Source organism: Hippocampus guttulatus, chromosome 3 (genome assembly GCF_054856545.1).
Source record: "Hippocampus guttulatus isolate MCC_2025c chromosome 3, RoL_Hgut_1.0, whole genome shotgun sequence".
Lineage (NCBI taxonomy): Eukaryota > Metazoa > Chordata > Actinopteri > Syngnathiformes > Syngnathidae > Hippocampus > Hippocampus guttulatus.
This window is the reverse complement of record NC_141263.1, coordinates 10,541,779-10,568,099: the sequence shown is the minus strand read 5'-3', so window position 1 is coordinate 10,568,099 and position 26,321 is coordinate 10,541,779. Positions and strand designations below refer to the sequence as shown.

The 26,321-nt window shown below is 41.3% G+C and overlaps 1 protein-coding gene across 8 annotated transcripts in view; it reads left to right on the top strand.

The window, feature by feature from the left end:
* baz2ba (bromodomain adjacent to zinc finger domain, 2Ba) overlaps positions 1–26,321 on the top strand; it is a 103,274-nt gene that overhangs the window by 37,262 nt on the left and 39,691 nt on the right. For all 8 annotated transcript variants that reach the window (XM_086106676.1, XM_086106678.1, XM_086106674.1 and 5 more), the window contains one exon: positions 17,725–17,904. In XM_086106676.1, the coding sequence (XP_085962802.1) occupies positions 17,727–17,904 (178 nt within the window). In that variant the 5' untranslated portion in view covers positions 17,725–17,726. The remainder of the gene's footprint in view (positions 1–17,724; positions 17,905–26,321) is intronic.

Genomic DNA, 26,321 nt, shown 5'->3' with positions numbered 1-26,321 from the left:
TGCCTGTAATCAATTTAAGTCTGGTCCTGCAACACTGATTCAGATTCGGTCTTCCACACAATCAGAGTACAGGCTTGCCATAACATTGGACTTTAAATTCTGTTGTTTTTTTCTGCTGGTTTTTTTTTTTCATCACCTGCTGCTTGGCCGATGTTTCCCTGTTGTTTTCATCATCAGTTAAGTCTATTTGGCACCTTTAGCTGGCTCTCCTTCACCACCAACATCCACATCTCTCTTCGTTTTATTGAAAAAAAATCTGTCATTCTGTGATGCACATATGTCAACCAGTCATATTGCAACGAGTGGTGTCTTACATCACTCAGATGGTACATTCTGCGAGGCAGTGCACGCTCGCCGATCGCAGACTATATTATAACTAGGGATTTCCTGATCACACATTTTTGCATCAAAGTCCGACTCACCTGATTTTGGTGATCTGCTGAGTCCCCGTCTTTGACTTTGGCAATATATTAAAGAGGACTCAAGTCAAACATTTTCTTTACAATATGTTCTGTGCGGCCACACTTGTCTAAACACATAATTTTATTTTAATTGATATTGCCGTTTGTGGAGTTTAATAACAATATTATTGAGCCGCAAAATCCACCCACCCCTGCAGACATTACCATTGTTACTTGATGCTAGCTTCACGGTTTAACTTAAATTTGCACGTCATATGCAGAGTCGGTCTACTTTTTTTCCTGACCTGTATTCGTCTATCTATCTATCTATCTATCTATCTATCTATCTATCTATCTATCTATCTATCTATCTATCTATCTATCTATCTATCTATCTATCTATCTATCTCTATCTCTATCTCTATCTCTATCCATCCATCCATCCATCTGATCCATCCATCCATCTGATCCATCTGATCCATCCAACCACCCACTGAAACTTTATTTGACTAGGTAGATCAGTTGAGAATTAATTCTCATTGACAATGACGACCTCGCTAAGAGGCAGTTATATCAGCAAAAAAAGTGACATTATCTTGTTTTAATTCTTCAGCAGTCAGTGTCCCATCACTGGTGAGCTATAACATACCGGCAGCCAAAGTATGTTGACCTTGTTGGCTAAATAGTATCCGCTGGCACCATGTGGTTTGTTTATTTATTAAGTTATTTATTAGGTTATTTATTATTTTTTAGGACAATGCACATTAATAGACATAGCCAAAGGTATTTGTGAATATGCTGGAGTTAGCGCAGTTGCCCTCTGTCATCTTCCTCTTTTTTTAACTGCTCACCGCTTCCCTCTCTGCTCAGCTGAGGAGGACAAAAAATTGCCTCTTGTCACAAATCATTTGCTGCCATTGACAAATATACTTCTCAATTTTGATTTTCTATCAGGGATGGGTGGGAGGAGCTTCTGATGCTGCTCCACTGTAAATTCTAAAATTTTAGATACGAGATCAGCACAGGTTGTAAGTCCACTGCAAAAAACAGCTGCCTTTTGCGCAACCTACCGTTTTTGTACTGCTGATTACAAAAGAACAGAAAAAGGCAGAAACCAACTCAAAAGGACTCAAGGAGAGAGTCTATTCTTCCACTTCAAAAGAGGCAACTTGTTTGATTGAGCCAATCAGTGCAGCTGCTAACAAGTCCCCTCACAAAAGAACCTCATACACTATTGTGTATATTACATTGTAATACACAATAGCCTTCGTAGAATCGCTGATGGGTCGTGGTACACTCGCCTGGCTTGTGTGCGGACAGCGTGGGATCGGTTACCGCCCAATGACGGTGTGGACCTGCGTGTTAATAGTTGTTCATTGCTGTCTGCCCTGCTGTCGACCACTTCAGGGTGTCGTGTGCCTTTCGCCTGATATCAGCTGGGCTAGGCTCCAGCACCCGCCCCCCGTGACCCTGTAATAGGATAAGTGGTTCGAAAATGCCATAGTGATAGAGTGGGCAATAGACCTTCCATTTCTTGAAAAGTTAAGATAACAGTGTTTTAAATGGTTTGTATCTGTTTCAAGTGTTTAGGAGAGGTTACAACTACCTAAAATATTTTTATAAGGTCTCTCTACAGCAATGGTTTAAAGTTGTGTGCCAAAGTACCTAAACCTAACCCCCTAAAAAAAAATTTAAAAAAATCACATAATAATGACCAACAGTAAAATACAGTAGCATAGTCGGCATAAGTGTCAAAAAGAGACATTAATATTCCTCAAACTATATTTTACATTATTAGTCTCGTTATTATTATGCACAGTTTGAACACAAAGTCTAATTTATTTGAATTCACACTGAACTTCAGTCATAATGGCCCTCCGTAGGAAACCCTAACTACGATACGGCCTGTGAAAAAGATTTGATTGGCACCCCAGGTCTGGGCAGTTACTATTTGGCGGACCACCAGAGGGAGCCTGTGCACTACTTGTAGTACTAGAAACGACACAGAGAATCGCTGCGCTACAAGAGATGACAAGATTTTCACATTTCGCGAGTGGGCCTGGGATGTATCCCCAGTGATAAACTGCGCCAAAGTGACACTAAGCATCACTTCCATAAACTCACCAATTTTCGGACCTTCTATTATTGAGTCTTTTCACCTGTGTATTTGGTCGCATTTTTTAACCGCCTTGCTTAACTTGGGCAAAAAAATGTAGGACCACTAATACAGTACTTTAAAAGCTTCAACAACGACTGATAAAAGATTCCTCCTTGCAATTAAAAGCCAATTTGGTAAAAGTGATTACGTTAGGTTAATCACGGGAGATAATATCGTGAAAATCAGCGTGGGAGAGGGAGATAAATCGTATGTGTGCAAAGAGAGGAGTGACAGTCCAGCCGCCATTACAAGCTGCTGATTTCTGCAGAGTGCTTCATAAAATGTCAGAGCGCCTCTCCCTGAGCAAGACACTGAAAAATGGCAGCGCTCTGATGTGCTGGCACCTCACCTGCTGCACCATGTGTGTCCTCTCTGTGTCTCTCTGTTTCTGTCTCTCTCACTGTCTCTCTCTCTTTCTCTTTGTGTGCTTGTAGAAAGTGTGCATTTGTGTAAATATGGGTCTGCTTGTCTTAGTGTGTGTGTGTGTGTGTGTGTGTCCGTGTGTGCGTGTGTGTGTGTGTGTGTGTGCGTGCGTGCGCGCTCGCGCCGTGCGCACGCTGACCTCCCTCCCATGTTGCAGTGAAGCGGAACAGAGTGGCTGACTGCCCGCTGCTCCTCCTTCCCCCATCTCTGTCAATATAACAGGAGTCTCTTCCAACCAGTCTTTTTAACATTAAGTACTATTTATACCTTAGTAGGCAATATAATAGTTCTAATTCACAATGACATCACACATCCTCATGTTGCAAAATGACAAGCACTCTCCGATAATATATCTAGTAAACAAACTCTTAGATATCTTTTGAGCAACCGAGAAAATTGTAAATTTTGGAAATCAAGGGTGGGGCTAATAATGCGGGTTGCCTTATGTATGCACCACGTTCCAAAATCTGTGAATGCTATTATTGTGTGACTTCGATGAGGGGCCCGCTTGACTGACTGAGCCGACACGCTACATATATCGAGGAAAGGCGGACATAACTGAGGACACCATGTGGACGTTAAAGTGGGAAGGGTGGGTGGGTAAGAGGACACTAAAGGCACGCAGGTGTATATAATATCTAGTACGTGCATTGTGCAAAACAACATCCCGAAAATGGCACCTATGAAGAGACACGCTTACGAAGCAGGTTTTAAACTGCAAGCTATCAGTTATGCAGAGGACCATGGGAATTGAGCATCCGCAAGAGAATTCAAGATGATCGTGCTTGGTGCTCACGTTTTATGAAACGCCGCCAAGTATCCATCCGGACAAGGACGACAACATCCCGGTAAGGTCTATTCAGGGGTGCTGGAGAGGAGGATCCATTGGGAAGTTGAATCTCAGATTCAGGAGAAGCAGTGTGGTTTACGTCCCGGCCGTGGACCTCAAGACTACATGGCGAGTTCGCCCAATCAGTCTACTTGTGCTTTGTTGACTTGGAGAAGGTGTTCGTCCGTGGTGTCGAACCTCCTGATACGGGCTGTTCGGTCCCGATATCACCGATATCAGAATTTGATTTGCATTGCCGGTAAGTTGCATTCGTTTCCTGTGAGGGTTGGACAGCGGCAAGGCTTTGTCACCGATTCTGTTCATAACCTTTATGGACACAATTTCTAGGTGCAGCCAAGGCACTGAGAGGTTCCAATTTGGTGTGCCTCAGTATTGCATCTCTGCTTTTTGCAGATGATGTGGTGCTGTTGGCTTCTTCAACCCGGGATCTCCAACTTTTCACTTGAGCAGTTTGCAGCCGAGTGTGAAGCGATTGGGATGAAAATCAGCACCTCCAAATCTGAAACAATGGTCCTCAGTCGGATAAGGGTGGAGTGCCCTCTCGAGGAAGACCTGTCGAAGATGACATCTTATCCCAAGTTGAGGAGTTTCAGTATCTTTGGGTCTTGTTCACGAGTGAAGGTGCGATGAAGCGGGAGATCGACGGGCGAATCTCCGGAGCGTCTGCTGTGATGCGGACTTTGTATCAGTCTGTCGTGGTGAAGAAGGAGCTGAGCCCAAAGGTGAAGCTCTCGAGTTACCGGCCGATCTACGTTCCTACCCTCACTTATAGTCACGAGCTGTGGTCGTGACCGAAAGAACGAGAGCCCGGATATAAGCAGCAGAAATGAGTTTTCTCCGCAGGGTGTCCGGGCTCTTCCTTAGAGATAAGGAAGCTTGGTCATCAGGGAAGGGCTCAGAGTCGAGCTGCTTCTCTTACACGTCGAGAAGAGCCAGATATGACATTGATTATGTATAAAATAAACATCCATCCATCCATCCATCTTCTGATCCATTTACCCTCACATGGGTCACGGAACGTGCTGGAGCCTATCCCAGCTGTCTTCGGGCAGTAGGCAGGAGAAAGCAACAACTGAAATGCTGTAACCTTGGTCATGATAGATGTAGCCTAAAGGCTAGTTTACGAGTATAATTTCTAAATGAGCCTTGCATTGAATGATTCTTTTGGTGATACCCGTAAGTGTCCCGGTGCCTGTTGTTTACAAATATTCTGAATTGGTCTATATTGATTGACATCATGAGTTTAATGCTTCATTTGATCACCAGATTGTGTGTGCACTGGAAACTCGTTTCTCTTTGCTGCCTTATGTCTTATGCCTTATGTTTCCTCATTGTTGACCTTAATTTGTTGTGTCGAACAGAAAGCCAGGATCCTTTCACAAACTCATTTCACATCCGTGGGCGGTATTAATGACAGCCTTAACAAAAACATCAAGACGGTCAAAAGGTAAAAAGGAGAATGAGCGGAGGAGAGCTTCAGAGGGACAAAGGTGTAAATGGGCTGTGGATATACATGAACACAGCAGAGATGGAAGAAGCCTTTTCGCTTCGTATTCTCAATAATTGTGGTTTGCTATTTAGTAAGTACTAGCAAACAAAGTCTTTAATCAAAGTCTTATATATATTGGAAGGGTTAAAAAAATTCAGGGAGCATCACATTGACAGTAGTTATTATTTTAAAGCATTTCTTGTGGGTAAAATTCATACAGAAGTGCGTGCACCTCTTTGTTTCCCCCAAAATAAACAACTTTCATACACGTACAATCCAAGCTTATAGCAGCTTCATCATCCTCACAGAAGGAAAGTCTTATTTAGATGTTTGAGATGTCACAAAAGCAAAAAATAGTGGTTCCATACTTGAACAAAAAGGTCCTTTTCTCATTTTTTTCCTCAAAAAAAAAAAGGAAATCCGATGCAATTTTGCTATTTTCTAATGCTGATTGCGAAAGAGCAGAAAATGATAGAAAATGTTTTTAATATTTTCAGCTGAAAGAAGCATCTCTTTCTTTTTGTGCGCTGTGTCTTAACAACGCCATAGAACACAATAATCTGTGGGCCTTGCAAGTCAGTCAAAATCCAGTAAAGCGGCTGGGGTTTAGAGGTTTGCTCCAGTGAAAATGGCTGGGAGAGAATGAGTTAAATGATTCAACTGTCAAAATAGGAGAGGCTGTATTTCCTTTCAGTTGAATCAAGCAGCTGACTTAACTGTCTCATCGGCTAATGGTTTCTTGTAATATGAACATAGTTCAACTAAAGTGTGTGCGTGTGTGTGCGCGTATGTGTGTGTGTGTGTGTGTTAGGTGGTGAAAAAATTATTATATATATTTTGGACTATATGTCATACCAGTGGAAAAAATGCATGTTAAAGCAGCAAAAAAATGTAATAAAATAAAAAAAACCTTGCTCTGGAGGTGCAGCTCAGATTTGCACCCAAAACGCTGTTCCTTAATTGTTAGTGCACACACTGCTTCACCCTGACCGTTGAAACAGCATTGTTCAAATGTGCCATTTGGTTAATCAGAGTGCACCAAAAAAGGGAGTGCCGAAACAGTACAAATTGGAACAGTTGAAGCGCAAACTGTTGATTAGTTTGTATTTTTGGCTGTGTTTGGAAATTAATGGGATCACACCCTGCCCACACACACACACAAACACACACACACATTTGAGCTTCAGTGTGAATTTCCAAATCCACCACAATGACAACATATGAGTTTGCCGAAACTTCTGCTTCAAACTATAGAAAATTCACCAACTTCATCGTCACTAAGAGGAAATCATGTATGTTCCTGTACATGTACTTGCAAACATGTACTATTTACTATTACATGTTGCAACTGAGACTTGACAATAACACATTTGTTGTGACACACAGGAACATCCATTGTTCGAAACGTAAAGGACTCAATTTGCTCCAGACAGCTTGGCCAGTGAGGAAGGAAATACAGCAGCAGAAAATGACATTCTTCAGCATGATATGATTCAGGAGCAGTAAATGACAATTGGAGCTGGTAGTCATGAATTACAATGTATTTCTTTAGTCGTGCGCTGTTGCCATACCTGCATTTTTTTGTTGTTATTACAAGCAAAGTTTCATGTTGACTGAATGAATCCAAGTGCAATTGGCCCAAGTGGCTGGAACAAATAATCAAGGAAAGGCTCACCAGTCCTTTGGCTCCTTCAATTGTTCTGTTATTGTCAGTTGTTTTGCCATTTTAAATGCATGTCATTTGCATTATGCGTATGTGGAGTACTGTGCTCATTTTTTCCCCCTCAGTGGCTCTCTCGTCATTATCCCTGGGCCAGAGAAGTACATCATTTTGTTTTTTGGCGCAATACTCCTGCTTCAGTTTGAACTCTGCAGCATAATCTGTTCTTAAACACCACTCATTAAGTTATTGATAAAACTATAATTATTTTCACTGAACACTTTGTATCTTTTTTTCAATTTTGAGTCCTTTTTGTACATTAAACACTTAGGTAAAAGACCGACATAAATCACACACTATTCAAATTAGTTTCTTGTTCTAAAAAGGTTTTACAATAATATTATCTAAGAGAACAGAAGAGTTTCAGGTCACCTACTTCAGTCCAAAACAGAAGTAGAGCAAATTCAAATTTAACAGCAACCACTGCTGATTGTGGTTGAAAACATCTGTGTGCACATATTTCCCACAGTAATGAAGCAATGCTAACAAATTGATTACAAATTGTTCAAATGCATTTAATAATGTCTTGATTCAATTTGTGCAGTGGCAAAATGTATTGTTAAATACTGAAAATTTATATTTCCTGCAATTGATCTCTGTGTGAGGCCAGTTGTATAATTTGTATCAAAGCACAATGTTTAAAGCCCAAGGGTGCAATTTCAGCAAATCATCACTTTGGCCCTCTAATACTGTGATTCATTTTCTGGGAGCTGGATGGAGCAAGTGCAAATAGCTATTCAATGTACGTACGTGGTAATTAACAGTACCATTTGCCTAGCGTTTCTTCTCACCTCCGAAATGTTTTGCCACATGTTGGAGTGGCACATTGAAGTTGGGAATCATCAAAGAAAACCCCAGAGGTTAAACTGGAGAAAAAATACATTCATCGGTTATAGTGTTTGCTATGTGTGAGTTTCAAGTAAGAGTAATTTATTGACCGATCATCATAAACAGTTAGTGTTGCTCATTTCCAAGCACCATTAAGATACACGTTGAGGACAATGTGCTCACAACTGAGGATCAGAATATTCCCAACTGAAGTCATAGCTTTTAGGATCATTGTGCTCCCCAAGAATGAACATCAAGCTCTAGCTTCAACTATATTTGATTAGTTTGGATCCTCTGAAGCTGTCCTCCGCTCAAGTGTAATGCCAAACTTGAAGACTACCACAAAAATGTTTTGCTCCAGTTGCTTGTTCAGTTAGAACCTTGGCAAAGCTTAGCATTTAAGTCCAGTTCTCACAGCATACATGCTGCAGGTCTTCTCTGCTGAATCTGCAAAAAACTTCTATGGTTTCGTCTGTTGCAGTGCGGTACAGTTTGAAACCGAGATACATATCAAGTCCTCTGACCCAATCTCAATTTAATATGTGAAAGACAGCTAGATTTGGTGGGCAAAAGTCTTTCACTTATCAAACCTATGCTGCAACGCTGCCAGTAGGTGGCAGACTGACTGACTGCACGGGGAAGTGAATCATAAAACATTGTCACCGTGCATAACAAACGTGCACGTTGTGCAAAATGAAATCTTCAAGAGTCGATGAAAATTCATTTTAAAAAAACTCGGTAGGTGAGTGGAAATAAACACTACTGCATTGGGAAATAGTAAACGGACAACAACAAACCTATAATTATTAATAGCTATTTACACAAACAAAATATCCCAAAGGCATGCTGGGCATAAATTCAAACTATACAAGCATTGCAGTTTTTATTTTGAGCACAACATGAGTGCAGTGCAGGCTACAGCTCTGATAATCTTGGGGAAGCCAGCATAAAACTGCTGAAAATTCATGTTTTATTAACTCGAATTCATCCCAATTTCACTGGAAATGAATGTATCTGCCCATCCTGTTTTAACATGATGTTAAAAACTTGTGGCAACACACTTGAAAATTAGGTTCTGGTAGAGGTCAGCACCAATTTTCACAGCACGTTGAAATGAACCAGATGCATGGAAATGTAGAGTTGAAGGAAGTTTGGTCAAAGGTGATCTGTCATGACTCCTTGCGACTGGCTCCAAGTCAGCCCTTAGATGTTTAAACGAGCTAAGAATGTTCATTCTCTCCATTGCTTCTAATTTTGTCCAAGCCTCTAATTGCCACAGTTACCACAGTCATGGTTACATACATTGGTGTCGGTTTCAGTGTTTAGATGCAAAATCAGTTATTTGTTTCATTTCAGGCTTAATAAATCACATTGTGTGCGCGACGCCCAAGGACTATTTTGCTTGTTTGCACGCTCAAGATTGTGCCTGTTTTTGCTCGTGCAAACCGTCAGTAAATTGAGACCTGCGTCTTGTATTTAATTACAGTTATGCAATTTAAGTAATGTATGGGACAATAAATTTCAGGTAAATTTATGTCAGTTTCAGAGAAATGAAAAAAAAATTGAATGTGTATGTTTGTGTTTGTGTGCGTGCCTTTCTGTTCGTCATCAGGATGGTGATATTCTGAGCTTCTGTCATTCCGAAGTTCGGTAGACAAATGTGGCGAGCGGATCACGCTCATTTTGTCGAGGTGTAATGAGCGTTGAGGCTGTCAGATGAGCGAGGAGCTAGCAGAGGGAGAAGATCAGATTCATCAGGGATGATTGTCTGCTGCACATTGCTGTTTTGTTGATGCGAACACCCTGCTCTGTTACCATGGGGAGAATAATTAGCCCTGGCTGGATGCAGATGTGCATGAGCGTAAGAGATGGGAATTTGTTATTGAGCTGACTGCATGATATTTAAAATGGTGCATTATGGGTGTGTTTGTGCGCATAAATGCATACACACAGGCACGCGCGGATACAGTACACATTCACTTCTGGCTCATTCTCATCTATTTATGGACAGGAAATGGCAGTGGTGCTATATCTGTTGGAGCTGAGTAACACTATTCTGTCACACATAGGTTTTGACATCAAACGCAATGTGACAAGCCTATCTTATGCCTCTCCAGCGAGTCATCACCATGTCCCAAAATCACATTATTGTCACCGGGAAGCCGGCAGTGACGGATGTTGAGTAGGGTTGTTGATTCCAGCCTTTGGCAACTACAGTGCGCTGGAAAAGGCAAATAAAGCCATTTGGCAAGAGGCAATTTCTTGTTATTTAAAAAAAAAATGTGGCATGCTCCTGGTTCTTATACTTTATTTAAAGCCCGTTACAGCGAAATGGATGCATGCCTTACTACGGGGGACCTGTGAATTCCGCAGCTGGGAACATCCGTCCCATTCGCTTACTTACACGCTGGATCTGGATCATATCATTACCTTTTCGCCCTGGCCAGGAAGTAAGCAGCTCTCGTGCGGTAAGCTCCACTGTTACATGGAGGCAGACAGGCGGACAGTGGTGTGACTGTAATAAGACCTGTGACCAACAACGCAGCCGTGGCGTGCTGAGGCGTGGTGAGCAATGGTGCCCATCCCCAATGTGCCCCGCACTGCCATCTGTCACTGGGCAGGAGTAGGACTCAGGGAGGGGCCTGAGTGACTAGTTGTTGACACCTATACAGGCCGCACTGGGGTCTGCAGTTTATTTGTACTCGCTGCCTGGTCTTTTTCGCCTGTGGTTTGGTGATAAACCATACTTTAAAATTGATTGTTGATTACAATTGATTGATGATTTTTGAACCTCATTTATCCTAGAGCAGTGGTCCCCAACCTTTTTTGTGTCACAGACCAGTTGAGACAAATTGCCAGTTTTAAAGCACTGGTACTGACAACAATGATAATTATAGAGAAATTCCATGTTTTATGTTAATTCCTTTCAAACAGTGTTATTGTACTGAACAACAAATGTAGAATAAAATAAAATAACATGGCAAACTTCTCAGAAATGGACCAGTTAGGAATAATAAATACGCTTTATAATAACATGTAAACATAATCATTTTAGAAGTTATGATCCTACATATGGTGTTAGCATCATTGCTACCTGTAAATGGGACAGGATTGGTTGCTGCTTTTATCCAGTGGCTGCCGGCTTGTTATTAGTGCCTAAACTGCTAATGTTTATGTTTGCAGGCTGCTCACTTTTTTTCTTGCTTTCCACTTGGGTGCTATTTGTTCAAATGATTCAACGGGTTTCTAGTCTCGCCTTGTTTATGACGTCATAGCACGGACAACAGCTTCCTCCTCCATGTCGTCGGGGAACTTCTCTTATCAAAATAGCTTCATCTTCTGCCCTTTTTGAAAAGGTGCGTTTTTCAAAGGGCTGGATGCGGCCATTCTTTGATACCCATTTATAAAAATGTAACATTTTAGTTTGTCTTATATGACCCTTTTGTAACACTCAGCTTGTCTCATAAATATTGTGAATGAGTGGCCAAAACAACACCATTAAATCAGTTCCCCAAAAAATATTCGGGTGGGCCTGCGAGTCAGAAAAAGAAGTTAATCAAATGGCAGTTGAAAAGATGTAGCAAGAAGCAAACCAGGATGTTGTACAATAGCGCACATACCCTCACACTGTGGCTGTCATGTGTGTACATGCTGGGAGGGGGAGGAGAAAAGGGGACAGGCAAGCTTCCTCGTGCACTCCACTGCCATAAGCAAGATGATCTTTGTCAGTTAAGGTTGATTGACAACGAGACTGTGCAGAGCAAACATCCATATGGACGCGTGCACTAACGGCTCTCTAAATGAGAGCAAAGCGTGCATGTGTTAAGGTGTTTGTCGCTCCCAACTGAAGGTTACTGTTAAACAGACCCATGAAAAACGAGAATTAAATATAATGAATTGAAACATAAAAATGTTGACCCAAATCATATTTATTGAATGGAGGTTTACTATAATGCAGGTTGGAATTTAGCATAGATGTTGCTCCACTGTTATTGATGCGATTCTCGTAATCAGAGTCACTGAACATTTATTTCTTTGGCAAATGACTGCGCAGTTATCTGTGTGGGGTGGTTTATTACCGTAAGTCTCCAGAGCTTTTTGGTTTGTAAGGAGAGGTTGTGCAGCAGATGCAGTCATAATGCCATTTTGTCAGCTGCAGCAAAGTACATAAAGAAAGCGAGCTGGAAGCCACCACCGTGTGTCTTTGAATGGGGTCAGGGCATCACACGGAATAATGCATTTCCCTCCCAAGCGCTCCTTCCATTACGGCCGGAGAAGAGACATTGTGTCCACACTCTGATTACCACTGATCCATGCTGATGACTCTGTTGGCGGATTATCGCAGTTAGTATCAGCCATCTGTTACTCTATTTGTGTGTGTGTGTGTGTGTGTGTGATTGTTGTAAGGGTAAGGAAGGAATGGGGCAGGACTGAGACACATCGCGGGTAGGGAGGGATTGTTTTTTGTTCAATTTCTGCATGCATGCATGCAAGACACCCTTACAACTCGGGTTGCATGGTATATCTGTACTCGAAAAGCACTGTGATAGGTAGCCGTCAAAAATTATTCGCTGTCACGTCATTTCAGTTCAGGTACTTCTGCGCAGTTGGGCATAGCATCACACAACAACAGTATGACAAGCGTGAAGGGTCACCACCTGAAGCACTTGTGAAGGACAAAGAACAGAGAATGAAACATAAGCCTTATAGCTTAATGCGTGCATATATTCGTATCTGAGAGTAATTAGATGATGCTATCATTTATTCACGTACAAAGTATTTTAATTGAATGTTCTCCACTGCCCAATATTAACTTGAAACACAAGAAACATGAAGTTTCATGTGTTGTCATCTATCATTCCACTGCTTTTACTGATGTTTTAGCTTTTAGCCGTGGTATCATTTCAGTATCTTATCCAGGTACTTGATGCAGGACACTGCTTAGAGCGCTGAAAAAGAAATGTGCGATGCGAGGGCACAGCGGCACAGGGCAATCCACCACCACTCTTGCTCCTCCATACACTTAACCAGACCAAGCCCACATCTTTCAGATGAAGCTGACATGCAAAGGCTTCTATCCGCAACCATAAAACCACAGTTCTGTTTGTAGCAATACACTCTCCTGAAGGGCTGTTGGATCCAGCGGCTATTGGCCGCATGCATTGACAGCGGAGCGCTCTTTTGTAGGCCTACTGGTGGCGCACTGGTACATACAGCTTATAAATCATAGCCCGGCCATTAACATAAATTCTCTCCCTTCTCCTTGCTGCTGCAAGACCTGCCGTTTGTGCTCGCAGCGCTTCTTGTTGATTGGCTGCCGCTCTTCAAGTCAAATTGATTTAGCTGCTCACAGATATTGTAGAATTGGCCACTGCGGTGGATGCTGTTAATTACCTATCATATCAAGCTAATTCTGATGCTAAATCCATTTGAAGTTCTCATAATTAAGTCAGGATTGGATCTTTAAATACCTTGGCACTGCATCCGCGGTGCAGTCGTTCTATTTGGTGATACACAGCCAAGCTCAATGGTATTATTGTTATTGGATTTAATTGCCGTCAGTGATCAGTTCGCGGTCGCCAGAGGAAAACGGACTGGCCTCGCATTCTTTTCTTCCCCTTCTGTCCTTTCCCTCGCCATCTCTCATCCCCAGAAAGAGGCCCTTTGAGAGATGAGAGCAGATGAGGGGGAGGGTAGCGCCGCTTTACACCTCTGCAACAGAGGGATTGCTTTTTTTTTCATGTTTGTTAGGGAGGGGAATCAATTCTATTCACATCATCACATTCTGACAAGGCGAAGCAGTCAGTGTAGATATTGAGAAAATGCAGGTTTGCTTGGGTCTTATTTCTTCATCATCTGTCTTTTTTCCACAACAAAATCCCACCTCGTTGTTGTTGATAATTTTTCTCCTCCATCTTTAGCATCTCTCGTTTCCTCTTTCCCCATCTGCAAAAGGTAGGAAATGATGCGCTTCACGTACCAGCTGACACCACATAAGATTGCTTGTCCTCCGAGGCGCGAGCCTTTTGTTTTCATGTACATTATGATAATTATGCAGGGCCACTGTTCCCCCTCCATCTTCATCATACTTGTAATGATACTTGATTTTCTTTTCCTTCAGGAGTTGCCACAGACCTCTCTTTCAAAAAGGAATGTTTTTTTTCTTCACCCCGAGCCTCACTTTTTCTCGTCGTGTGTCAAGAGTGTCAGCTTCAGTTGCACTAACACTAATGTAGCTGTCCCTCGGCTCAAAAGAACAGGCGAGACGTTTTCCGGCGAGTGCTTTACATTATTTGCAGATTTGTACCAAAGGAAAAAAATGTTCCAAGAGGATCCGGATGTATTACAGTGAATCATCTGTCTCTTTAAGCACAAAGAAATTTACCTTGTTCTGCTTGACAGAGGCGCTAATCTTAAAATGCAAGAACTCCGCTTCTCTGCCATTCAAAAATCGGAAAGAGAACGACGGAAATACAAGAAAAATATAGTAGAACGTTTGCATTTGGCCCGTTGTTTTGAGATTAACCCCTGACATTTATTTTTATTATTCATAGTTGAGTGTAAAGAGTGGAACCATGACCACGAAAATCAAATTCCAGAACATTTACCTTTAGTCTGTAAAGACATTGTTTGGAGATTCAGAACTGTTTCTTTGCGCTGTGTCCTTTGGGAAATCTGATTTCCTCTGTGGGACCTCTTAGCCATGCGACATCACTTTAAAAGGTTTTCTAATAAAGCTTAGTGACATGGGGATGATTCCCTAAGAGTTGACAGAGTACAGCCCTCCCAAATGTTACCAATACATCTGATCAGATCTAGTTTGCATACTCAAATCTACTCCGATCCAGTATGCCACATTGATATACCGGTATTTGTCAGTCTATGTCTTTAGCTCAAATTGTGTCACCTTGTGCGAGAGGTGAGATTTGCAGGACCTTTGACCTTGCTCATAATTAGACAACCGCCACGTTTTTTTGTCCCCCCCCCCCCAATGCAGCAATGGCTGCCCAAGACGGATGGCACAGCAGCCTCCTCCCTATGGACTGCAGCAGGTTTCCTTGTCATCTATGCCTCTTTCTCACCCCCTCTCTCCTCTCTCTTGTCAGTGTTGCTCCTGGCGAAAGGCTGATACTTGATATTCAGAGGATAGCAGCTTTTGTCTCAGAGATTTAATCAGTGGCTCTGCAGAGGAGAGAGAGAGAGAGAGAGAGAGAGGGAGGTAAGAGGGGGTGGCGGAAAAGGGGGAAGGCAAAAGAGATGGAGGAAGAGACTGTTTATATGTAATGACACAATAACAAAGCCCGCCTGTAAAACACAATCTGCAAACTGTGCTTTTGAGGGGGATTTCCACTGCTGGATTAGTGTCAGGCAGAGGGATGTGGCAAAAGAGAAGACAGGAAAAGAGTCAGGTTGACGTGAGAGACCGGGGAGGTGACTGTGTGTGTGTGTGTGTGTGTGTGCGTGTGTGTGTGTGCGTGTGTGTGTGTGCGTGCGTGCATGCGTGTGTGTGCGTGCATGCGCGCACGCACATTGATGTGTTTGGTTTTTGCTCTTTCGTATTTGTTTGGCTGTACACGTTGGTGACTGCGTGGGCACATTGTTTTAGTAAACGAAAGCAGATTAAAGTTGGCTAATGTTTGGCTGCTGAAATACTTCTTGTGAGAGTTTCTGTCGATAATGGTTGGTGTGTTAGTTGGGTGACTCGCTACTGTTTTAATGTGTCATGGACGTCGCCTTCAAAGGCCTCAAAAGAGCCCTTGACGAAATTTTTAAGTAGGCCAGCGTATTGACGCTATCGCCCATTTATCAGGATGCATTTTGTTGTACAATGGTGCTTTGGCTTTCGAGTTGCGAGTAGGTGTTGGTTAATTGATTTATTTTTGTGTTGCAAAAATGTGACTTTCAATTGAGCTTCAGGCACTCCACCTGAATTGCACATGATCCATCCATCCATCAAGCACTCCACATTGTTTACAACGCAGGGAAAGTGTTTGTTGTGCTCACATATCCTGTTTGAATCGATTTTTACTCTGCAGATGTTTTGCCAAAGTAACTTTTTTTCTGTGAAAGCGCTGAGCAGAAGCCGCTGAATTAAAACATGAAATAATTCAAAACCTATGAGTGAGCTGGGAGAAAACCACATTTTTTGCAAAAAGTGTTTAATTCTTTACCTTTTTTAAAATACATTCTCTCAAAACTTTTATTTTGTATTTTTGGGTAGCTGTAACAGATACTAGCATTTCAATGGGGAAGGTGTCATGGTTGGGTCACTTAGCAGCAAGCTCTCCACAAACATGCGGTGTCATAAACCGGAGAGGGGGGCCCCATCTTCCGGGCGCACCCCAGTCCAGTGTAGAACTCTCCGGTTTATGACACCACATGTTTGTGGAGAGCTTGGTGCTGAATGACCCAACCATGACAAAAAGTAGATGATAGTCTGTAATTTTCACAAAGTTGTTTTGTTTATTTTAGGGATAAAAAAAATAATGGCCTCAACGGAACCTTTATGTTCTTTCTAAATGTAAACACGTTTAAAACACACCACCCAATTCTGTTCATCAGAACTATATTACGCCTTTAAAACTATTTGCTTGTTTACTTTATTTCCTCCCCTTTGCATCAGGGAGTAATGTACATGGAATAAGAATCATGCCGGTTTGCTGGGAAGGCATGGGGAACTATACATAAAACAAACTTTATAAAATGTCCAATTTTTGAATTTGCGTGTACCAAAAATAAGAGCTATCTAAGGCTATATCATGAGGAGAAAGGTCCTAATGTTCCTGTGTGAGAGAGAAACCGATTTAGAGAGCGTGCAAAGTAATAATATGGTTAGGATTAGGTTCGAATCTGCCTTCCAATAAATATCACATTTATTATTCATAAAAGCTTTGCTCTCATAATTTAAAAGAGAGAACCATGAGTTAATATGAAAGAATGTATTTATGTACGTCAATAAGAGTTTCCTAAACACTCTCGCTTGGAGTCTTTTAAGTATTCACAACAATAACTGCACAACATTCGACCAGATAAGTGTGACGTTAACATAAATCAGCAAATCAGTCATTCAAACAAATCGGTGCCTCTATCACTCCAGCTATTCATGTTTCATGAATCCATAAGTAAACACCATAGCCTGCACTTATTAATCACTGAACTTTTCTTGACACTTAATACATTTTAAAAAGTTTGCTGTTGTTGGGGATTTGGGGAAATTGCAGTTTCCGACATAGCTTTCCACTTCACTTAAGGGGCAGCACATCGGAAGCATGTGCTCATAACTCGAAAAGCTCAATATGGGCACCACGGTGCTTGCATAAAATGTGATTGTGCGTGAAATCTGAGTCTAAAATATTATTTTCCTTGACTGTATGTACTGTAAGTATCCTTTTAATTGTGTACAATCATGGTGTATTCCTGCCATATAAAGTCCCATCTTCCCAGACTTTGGCAACCCAAAACCATTTTGCTTTTGAATATACAGGTACCTGTATATATTTTTTTGCCCTCAACATCTCATGTCAATTTCCACCAGCGGCAAAGCCGAGAACGCATTTGGGACAGCTGCAGTTTCCTTGAATCCCAAAAGCAAAATGTTCTTTGTTGTTGGCTATTGGCTCTTAGACCGACATTCTCCTTGCGAGCTCGCATAGAATCAATAGAAGCTGAGAGGCAGTGAGCATGGCTAAATAGAAATATTGTTCAGGGGAAGTGAGATGTGAAAGGAAAAGTGTCAGAGTGTGGGTGTGTGTGTGTGTGTGTGCGTGTGCGTGTGTGTGTGTGTGTGTGTACGCGCTAAGGTTTGTGTGTGTGTTTTTGCTATTGTAACCCCACTGATTGGATTGTGTTTGACAGATATGGAGTCTGGAGAGCGGCTGGCCTCCCCTGCGCCCACCCTGTCTGCTGCGCGCACCTCGTCCCCTGCGGCCTCTTCCTCCTCATCCTCCTCTTCCTCGTCGTCGTCTCCCGCTCCCCACTCAAAGAGCAGCCTGGCCCCGAGCCCCTCGGCTCTGGGTTCTGCCCTCAGCACCTCTGGTGAGCAACACTTTTATCTTTTGGCCTGAGTCAATCTTTGGTCAGTGTAATCAATAAAACAAGTCAAATTACGAATAGTCAGACCAGACGTTCACCTAGGTCCACTGAAAAAAATAACGTGGTCATCAAAAACAAGGCAGAGGTTTCATTCCGAAAACACAATTTTAACATTGATGTCGGTCACTATAACATGCACATTTTTTAACGTTAACAATGTGCTTGAGTATGGGAAAAGCATAAAGTTTTCAATGTGTTTATTTTAATATTAGTTGAATAAAATTGTTCAGAATGTGTATTGTACTCCATCCATCCATTTTCCGAACCGCTTGATCCTCACTAGGGTCGCGGGGGGTGCTGGAGCCTATCCCAGCCGTCTTCGGGCAGTAGGCGGGGACACCCTGAATCAGTTGCCAGCCAATCGCAGGGCACACAGAGACGAACAACCATTCACGCCCACACTCACACCTAGTACCCAAAGAGGGAATTTACATTTTTTAAAAATCCCTCATTTATCATATTTGTTGAAGCAGCTATTATGCCTTGACAGTATACGATAAATATATGGGGGGAGGGAAGGTCGCCTTTGGCTTGTGCCTTCAATTTGATAGACATGAAACCACAACGTCTGAGGAAAATCAACTGATTGAAGAAGGCGTGATTTACGAGGTGGCAATCATTTCTCGTGCATTCATGGAGTGTCAGCAATGAGTATGTCAGTGAGTGTGTGACAAGAGCGTCACCTTGTAAGTCGCACCTTCTGCCTCCGCAATGGTTTTGGAAAAAGTCAAATTAGAGGCACAAGATGAGGCCAGAGTTGACTGATTTAGTTTTTTTCATAAATCATATTTTTCATTCAAGCGACACGGTCTTAGTGAGAATTAGGGGATTAGATACCTGATGGATAGCTATTTTTCGTACTGCTGTCAAGAAGTAGTCCAGTGTATACCCCTCAGATGGCATAGGCCCCAGCTCACCTGGACTCCAGTGAGGATAAGCGGTCCAGAAAAAGGATGGATGGCACTTAGAAGTTAAATACAACTGAACTGTATTTAACAAATGCGTGATAATGGATTCTCAAAAAGTTTGAGACGCTAACATATTCTGCACAGTTTGTGCGTTTGATTCAGTGGTGCCTTCACATACCAAGTTTTTAGAATCACTATTCTAAACCATTAAAAGTGACAAATGTGGCCACCTTCATGTCGTGATAGCATTCAGAATCCTCTTCCTCATCTCCTCTCTTTAGCATGAAAATGAGTTTCCTGCCGTATTAATTATACAGTTAATAGTATGTGAATACACCTCTTTCCCAACAAACAGGATTCCTCCCGCCCCCACCATCCTCCCCCACTGACAGCTTTGGTTGCAATTGAAAAGCGGCTGCATTAATGAATCCCAAACAATTATAGGCTTCTTTTGTGTGAGAAACACACACATGCTTGGCCATGTCTCCTGACAACCTTCAGCTCTCTGGTTTCAGCTGCCTCAGTCGAGCTCAGCAGGACACTGTTTGTGCATGTGTATGTACTGTATGTGCATATTTATATCTCTCTATGACTGTGCGCGTGAGTGAGTGAGTGAGTGAGTGACTGAGTGAGAGAGAGAGAGAGAGAGAGAGAGAGAGAGAGAGAGAGAGAGAGAGAGACTGAGAGAGAGAGAGCGTCTTCCTGCATGATTTAATATTTTTCATCCACTCAGTGTATGCCCTGCCCAGAATACTTGGCAAGGGTGGGCAAACTTTTGTGCTCTAGGGCCACATTTGATTTTCCAAATTGGACGGATAGGACCATTTATTTTGATGATGAATTCACCAAATAATTTGTCCTGTTTTAAATTGTAATATTTATAGTTGATTTAATTTAGAATTAATGAACCAATAAAAAGAACATTTTATGTACACAGTTGTATTTTATTTATAATAAATAAATGATTTAACCAAAAACGCATCAGGATCCCTGGGGAAAAGCTGGAAGAAATGGCTGGGGAGGCGGCTCCAGCACACCCACAACCCCAGTGAGGATAATTGCTCCAGAAAATAGAATGATCGTGGATTTTAATGAACCAAAAACTGCAAAAAGAATGCAAGAAAGCGGACTGTTGACATTGCTGGCATGTAGCCCACATGCCCTATTTTGCTCACCTCGTTAAGTCATTAGAGAAGTGTGCATATGTTTTCAAGATGTATTTTTGATATATCCCTTGTGGGAACGGGTAACTGATTTGTGCATCCTCTTTCACCTCACCTCACTTAATCTCTTGCTATCGACGAACACATAGCAAATCACATTGGGCAGGGATTTGCATGCATCCAGTTTTTTCTTGGAACAGAACCCAATTTTTCTCTTACAAGATAAAGGAAGGAAAGCGTAAAATTAAGCACCGCATTTTTTTTGCCTTTCCTTGTCGTCTTGCTGTTGCGCTGGAGAAGATGCCATTAAAACATTTCCTTCCTCATGCATTATACATCATTCTGATCCCTCTGTGCCATTATGTGAGCTCAGATTTTCGAGATAAGCGATTTTGGGCAGAGCATCAAATGAAATGCGAGGCGAGCTCTGTGAACTTTTTGCAAGCAAACCACTTCTTTTGTACGATATCCCTTTTTGTGCAACTAATACACCGTACCAGATGCTGTCCATTTAAGCTGAAAGGTTTTCTGTCAAGTCATCGCTTTCCATTGACATCTAAGTTTAATTAAAAGCCGAATACAGCCATACCTTGACCTATAAGTGCCTCAGTTGGAGTTTTCTGAGTTTCGCTTTGCATTGCGAGCAGAATTTGAATTACTAGTCTTCATAACATTGGGACAATCTAAACATGCTTTCTGATTACCATTGACATTAAAAATTAAATCATAAAACAACATGAGCTGACATGCCAAAATAAGATTATGTTCAGGAAAGGTCATTTTGGAGGAGCAGAACCCGTTTAATTATGCACATTGTTTTTAAGTTAAGTAAAATATCGAAAATGTACTTTAATTCTTCTATTTTTCTCTATTGCTATATGTTTTTTATACACTCTTGTAGTCGGGGTCACCAACATGAAATTTTGCTCAAGTGAGCATTGAAACATTGGCTGAGATGAATACAAATAAGATGTTCTCTCTTGATATTTGATATTTACCTCTGTCCTAATTATTATGAGGAATCATTAACATAATGTCTTCTCATAAAGGAAAGTCGTTAATTATTAATCATAACAAATAAAGTTAATAGAAAATGTGTTCTTTAGGGGTATGCATCAAACTGCGCATTAATCAGTATCCAAGAATGGCATTTTCATTCATTTCAATGGTGAAAGTTGATTTAAAATAATAATGACATGAAGTACTTACTGAAATCACATTTTGAAGTCAAGATACCACTGGATTTTTCTGTAAGCCCCCCCCCCTCCAAAACTCGTATTTCTTTATTACAACCAAACCTCTTCTTTTGTACAAAATACATTTTGCATTGTATAACTACAGTGATGCCTTGATTCACAAGTTTAATCTGTTGCTTGATTGCCTTCATAACTCAAAACACATGTCTAAAATCGTCTTTCCCCATTGAAATGGAAATGCTATTACATTGGACCCCCCATGATTTGTGGGCGATAGTTACCCAGCCGGCCCATGAATAGCAAAAATCTTGATATAAGTGACGGCCATTATGAGTCTATTGAGGGGATAAAGAACATGATTTGCAAATCATTGTATTCTGTTTTTATTTCTTTAACACAATGTCAGAAGTGTCTGAATGCAATGCAGAAGTAGCTCTCGTGTTGACAGACACGATTAATTTTTGTTCACCATGTAAAAAAAAAAAAAAACAGTAAGAATGGCTCTGAAGAAAAGGGAAAGTGCTAAAGGGAATGTTATCGCAAGCGCTTGTCATACATGAGCAGAAAGATTTGCTCTTCTTTCCACGGTTTGTGTTGTTGCTATTTTTATTAGACAGACAAATGAGAAAACACTCGCTGGTGATAGCATGCGCGAGCTAGTCAAAACATAAAAATGATCAAAAGAAATTTTAAATGAATTCATCTTTAAAATGACAACGTGACATCTAACGTAATTATTTTTTAACAGAAGGTTTCCCTGAATTGGTATGCCAAAAATCAAACAATCAGTTAGAAAAGAAACAGACACATTAATGAAAATCTCTCAGAATTGATTTTTTAGTCACCTCCCCCACCCGTTCCACCCCCAGTAAAGTCAATGAGCAGTCCATAGTTGTCATGTGTTTAAAATGTCTAAGATCTTTATAATAGGGTGTTTACACTTATTTCCATATTACATTATATTAGTTATTTTTAACCACACTGGTGAAAAAAAAGGATAAGTAATTTGGGGGCTGGAACCTATTAATTGCACTTCCATTCATATCATAGGGAAAAATTACCTTGATTTATCAACGGTTCAAGTTACAAATGGGCTCATGGAACCGATCAAGTTGAAAAGAGAGTTCCCCTGCATATGGAATTTTGCATTCTGGGTTAGCATTAAATAAACTAGTGGACGTTAAAACTATTGTGGTTTTTTTCTATGCATAACGTGCCATTCATTGTCTTTTGTTTTATGTTCAGTTTGTCAGTAAGCTTTAACTGAGTAGAAAAAAAATTAAAAGCCTGTTTTTACATTTGGATATTTCACATTAAGATAAACGTGCCCGACAAACTCTTGACAGCTGCCTTACCAGTTCAGGGTGTACCTTGCCTACTGGTCCGAAGAAGGCTGGCGCAGGCTCCAGCACGCCCAACCCTCATCTTGATAGGCAGCTCAGATAATTGATTAATGGACTAAGATAAACTGCTGCTTGTTAAATGATTTGTGTTTGCGTCCACTGTCACTCTTAAGTCGAGGTACCACTGTACTATATACCAGATGATGGCTGAAAGGTTTTCTGTCAACTCTCTTCTTTCTTCCTACATCTCAAGTTTAATTAGAAGGGAAAAAAAGGCTCCTTTCAGGCAGACTAACATGAAAGACTGTCAAACGGAATGCAGGTAACATCAGAGATACGGTATCATGGCAGTATGTACAGGCCTTGATTCAAGGTTCAATGTGCCTCTTACACTTGGGCAAAAGAACATTTATACACTAAAACAATCATTTGCTGGTGCGTGTACGCGTGTCATTGATGAGGATATCACTTGGAGAATAAGCACTCATAGCGCTTTCCCTCTGGGATCAACTCACGGATGCAATTAACTTAAATCTGTCTGTGGAAATTTGATTGACTGCAACAAACAACAAATTAATCCCCCTTCGGCAGCATCCAAACATGAAAAAAGCGGGCGGTGCAGTTTGTCAGAGTGGAAGGAGGTTTGAAACAGAATGAGAACGAGGGCGAGGGAGGGAGCGAGTGAGAGTGAGCGAGTAGGTAAAAATCCTCTATGTCGTTCCTGACTAGAATTTTTTTTTTAGATTTAATTATTCGCCAATTCGCCATCCGGAAGCCTACATTAATAATGAGGAGGCATTTGCACATGTGTGACTTTGTGTTGACTGGGAAGGGAGGGCCCGGCCGGGCCTTTTGTCGGTGTGGGTGTGTTGAGTTGGAGGGATGGGCACTGTCAATGCTGCGTATGTTGGCCTTTTCCGGGGTTCACATTGCACACATTGCACATTGCAGTCGTTCATCTGTACACACCATAACCTCAGCTAGCAAGGCTCGCGTTGCATATTCAGCATATTCTACTGACATTCATCAGGCAGGTTTTGCTGTCGTTGAGTTCGAGAAGGGCCTTGAAGCAAAATCAAAGGCCGACACATTCATACGTCAACCCTGATTGTTACGAAATACAGTGGAAAAACGTTTGAGCATTAGTCTCCTTGATATCCAGTTTAAGGTCGAGGTACCCTTTGTCTTCCCGAGGACAATTCAGCACACTAGTTGAATGACTTATGACTTATAATCTTACGGGCACTCGAACCAGTGATGGTAGTAACGGCAGTATAAATAATGGCTCTACTCCTAAGCATTACTTTTTTTATTCTCAGTATGTATTACTGAGAATCTATGACTGTCTATATTTGTAAATCTGTAATTGTAGCCAAATTTAGAGCATGTTACAGTAATTCTTAATTTCTTCTTTCATTTGGTGTACAGCTAGTTGCTTGACCTACGGTTTGTGATCTTCCTTTTTTCACCTCAGTTTCGATTCAGTTCAATAAAGGCTTGACCAAAAAAAAAGAAGCATATTCAAGGGATGTGCCCATGTACTACATGATGAGAAGTGGCTCCAGTATACAACAGCCGTAGATATGAAAGGATCAATGCAACACGCACCTTTTGAGCTACATGCCCGCAGTGCTGCTAAGCTAATGTCCATGCTTTACATTGCTTGCCTTTAATGGGATTTTCGCCACAGTCACCATGGCAGCCACACTTCTACGAGCTTGCTTTGGTCTACTGTGAAACTGTGTCAATAGCGACAGAACCATTCTCTGTTGATTACACCAGCGCTGTGGCCAATTGTGGCCAGAAAGCTGCCTTCGGAGTGGACTGGATGCTATTTTCTGTTTGTTAAATTCTGTTGGTTCTGGTCCGTTAAATTGCGGTTCCGCTGTATTGACACCCAATAAAGTGCAATTAATATCAACCGTTCAAAAATAGCTATCTATATACCTGTATAATGTAAATATATATATTTAAAATGTACCAGTTAAATTTATTGAATTTATAGTGCAAAGGGTTCAAAGGACAAGTCTAACTTTTTCTTACAATAATATGTTCTATGCACCGCCACCTGCTGAATGAAGCTGAGCCACGATTGATCATTAACTGAGCCCTGAGCAACTGTGATGTCATTTTCAGTGGACAGCACCTGACAAAATGGACACCTCCCCGAGAGGGACAAAAATGAGTCGATTTATTCCACAAGCACAACATAATTCAGAAAGAACCGTGTTTAGAACATCTTATTGGAATGAAAATTTTGTGGGGGTTGACTTCCCCTTTAAAGCAATGTTGTAACACAGAATATTTTGTTGAATACTTGGAAGTACAGTATGTACCAATTGTCTAGAAGCTGCAATATATATTTTTTAATTTGACATGACACTGAGTTGAAAGCACATACTGTTTAAGGTTGCAGAAATTACCTAAATTAGGGCCTATGATCTGTGTAACGGTAAATACTAAATTAAAAAATAAAGCACTTAAATTTCATCATAAACAACCTCAAATTGTAGCGCACAGTCTGAACTTAAAGCACCTCTTGATAGTTTAATTTCAAACTCACTGTGGTGTTGTAGAGAGCTGGAATGCTGCTAATACTGTAGTGTCAATGTCCAAATATTTATGGACCAGACTGTATGTTAGCAGAACAACTGCTAGCAAGTTAGCATTGCATAAATTCTCGGCTAAATAGCCTTCCTAGTGAGAACAAAAACCCTCAGAAGTACATGGACCTCAAGCTGGGTATTGAATAAGTGCTCAAAGAGCTTTTCATAAATCTCCAATATATGTTTGTGCAATGCTGTCATACTTGTTAAAAATAATACATTGAAAATCATAATTCAGAGGGTGGACTTTATACTGCACTGTAAATACCCTTGGTGCGTTTGTTTGAGAAAAAAAATGCAGTTCTCGGAATGTTTTACATTTCTGTAGTGTGTGCATGTGCATTGTAGTTTGACATTGATCTGCACCTTGCACAACACACTCCCTTTTCTTCAGTCATCACTTTCCCTGCATGTATATTACTTGCTTATGCAGAGGCAACATGCAGGCATTCTCCCCTTTTCTAGAGCAGAAATTGAATTTGCATGAAATATGCTCACACCAAATTGCATCTGACTCCAGGAAGAGGTAATACGTGGCAGCCGCCCCTGTCGGAAATGATTGTGCTCAGAAAAGGTGTCGGTGAAGATGTCGTTAATGAAGTATTCTTCTGTGGTGAAATTGAATACCAAAAAAGATCCGACATGGTTATACAAGCACTTTTTTTCGTCCTCGCAGAACACATCTAGCTGTATCCACGCGCTCTGACATTTGGGAACCTAGACCTTGTATTAGTACTCTCCTCAATAGTCGACGATAATGACAGATTTATATCACTATCGACTTCCATGCTGAGGCAGTCAACAAGTGACCTCATATTAGAATGAAGTTAATGCTTTACTGTAATGCACTTTGCTTTAGAGTCAGCCAGTCCTCAATGAAACGTCTCCAGTTGGTCCAGAATGCTGCTGCTCGCCTCTTGACTGGTACTCGGAAGAGGGAGCACATAACTCCTACTCTGGCATCCCTTCACTGGCCCCCTATACATTTTAGAGTTCTTTCTAAGATCCTATTTGTTTTCAAATCCTTACCTGTCTGAGCTCCTCCGCCCCTACACACATGCCCAGTGCCTCTGGTCTGGGAACCAGGCATTATTAGAGGGACCAAGAACTAAGCGGAGTCTCAGATCGGTCTCAGAGGGGATCG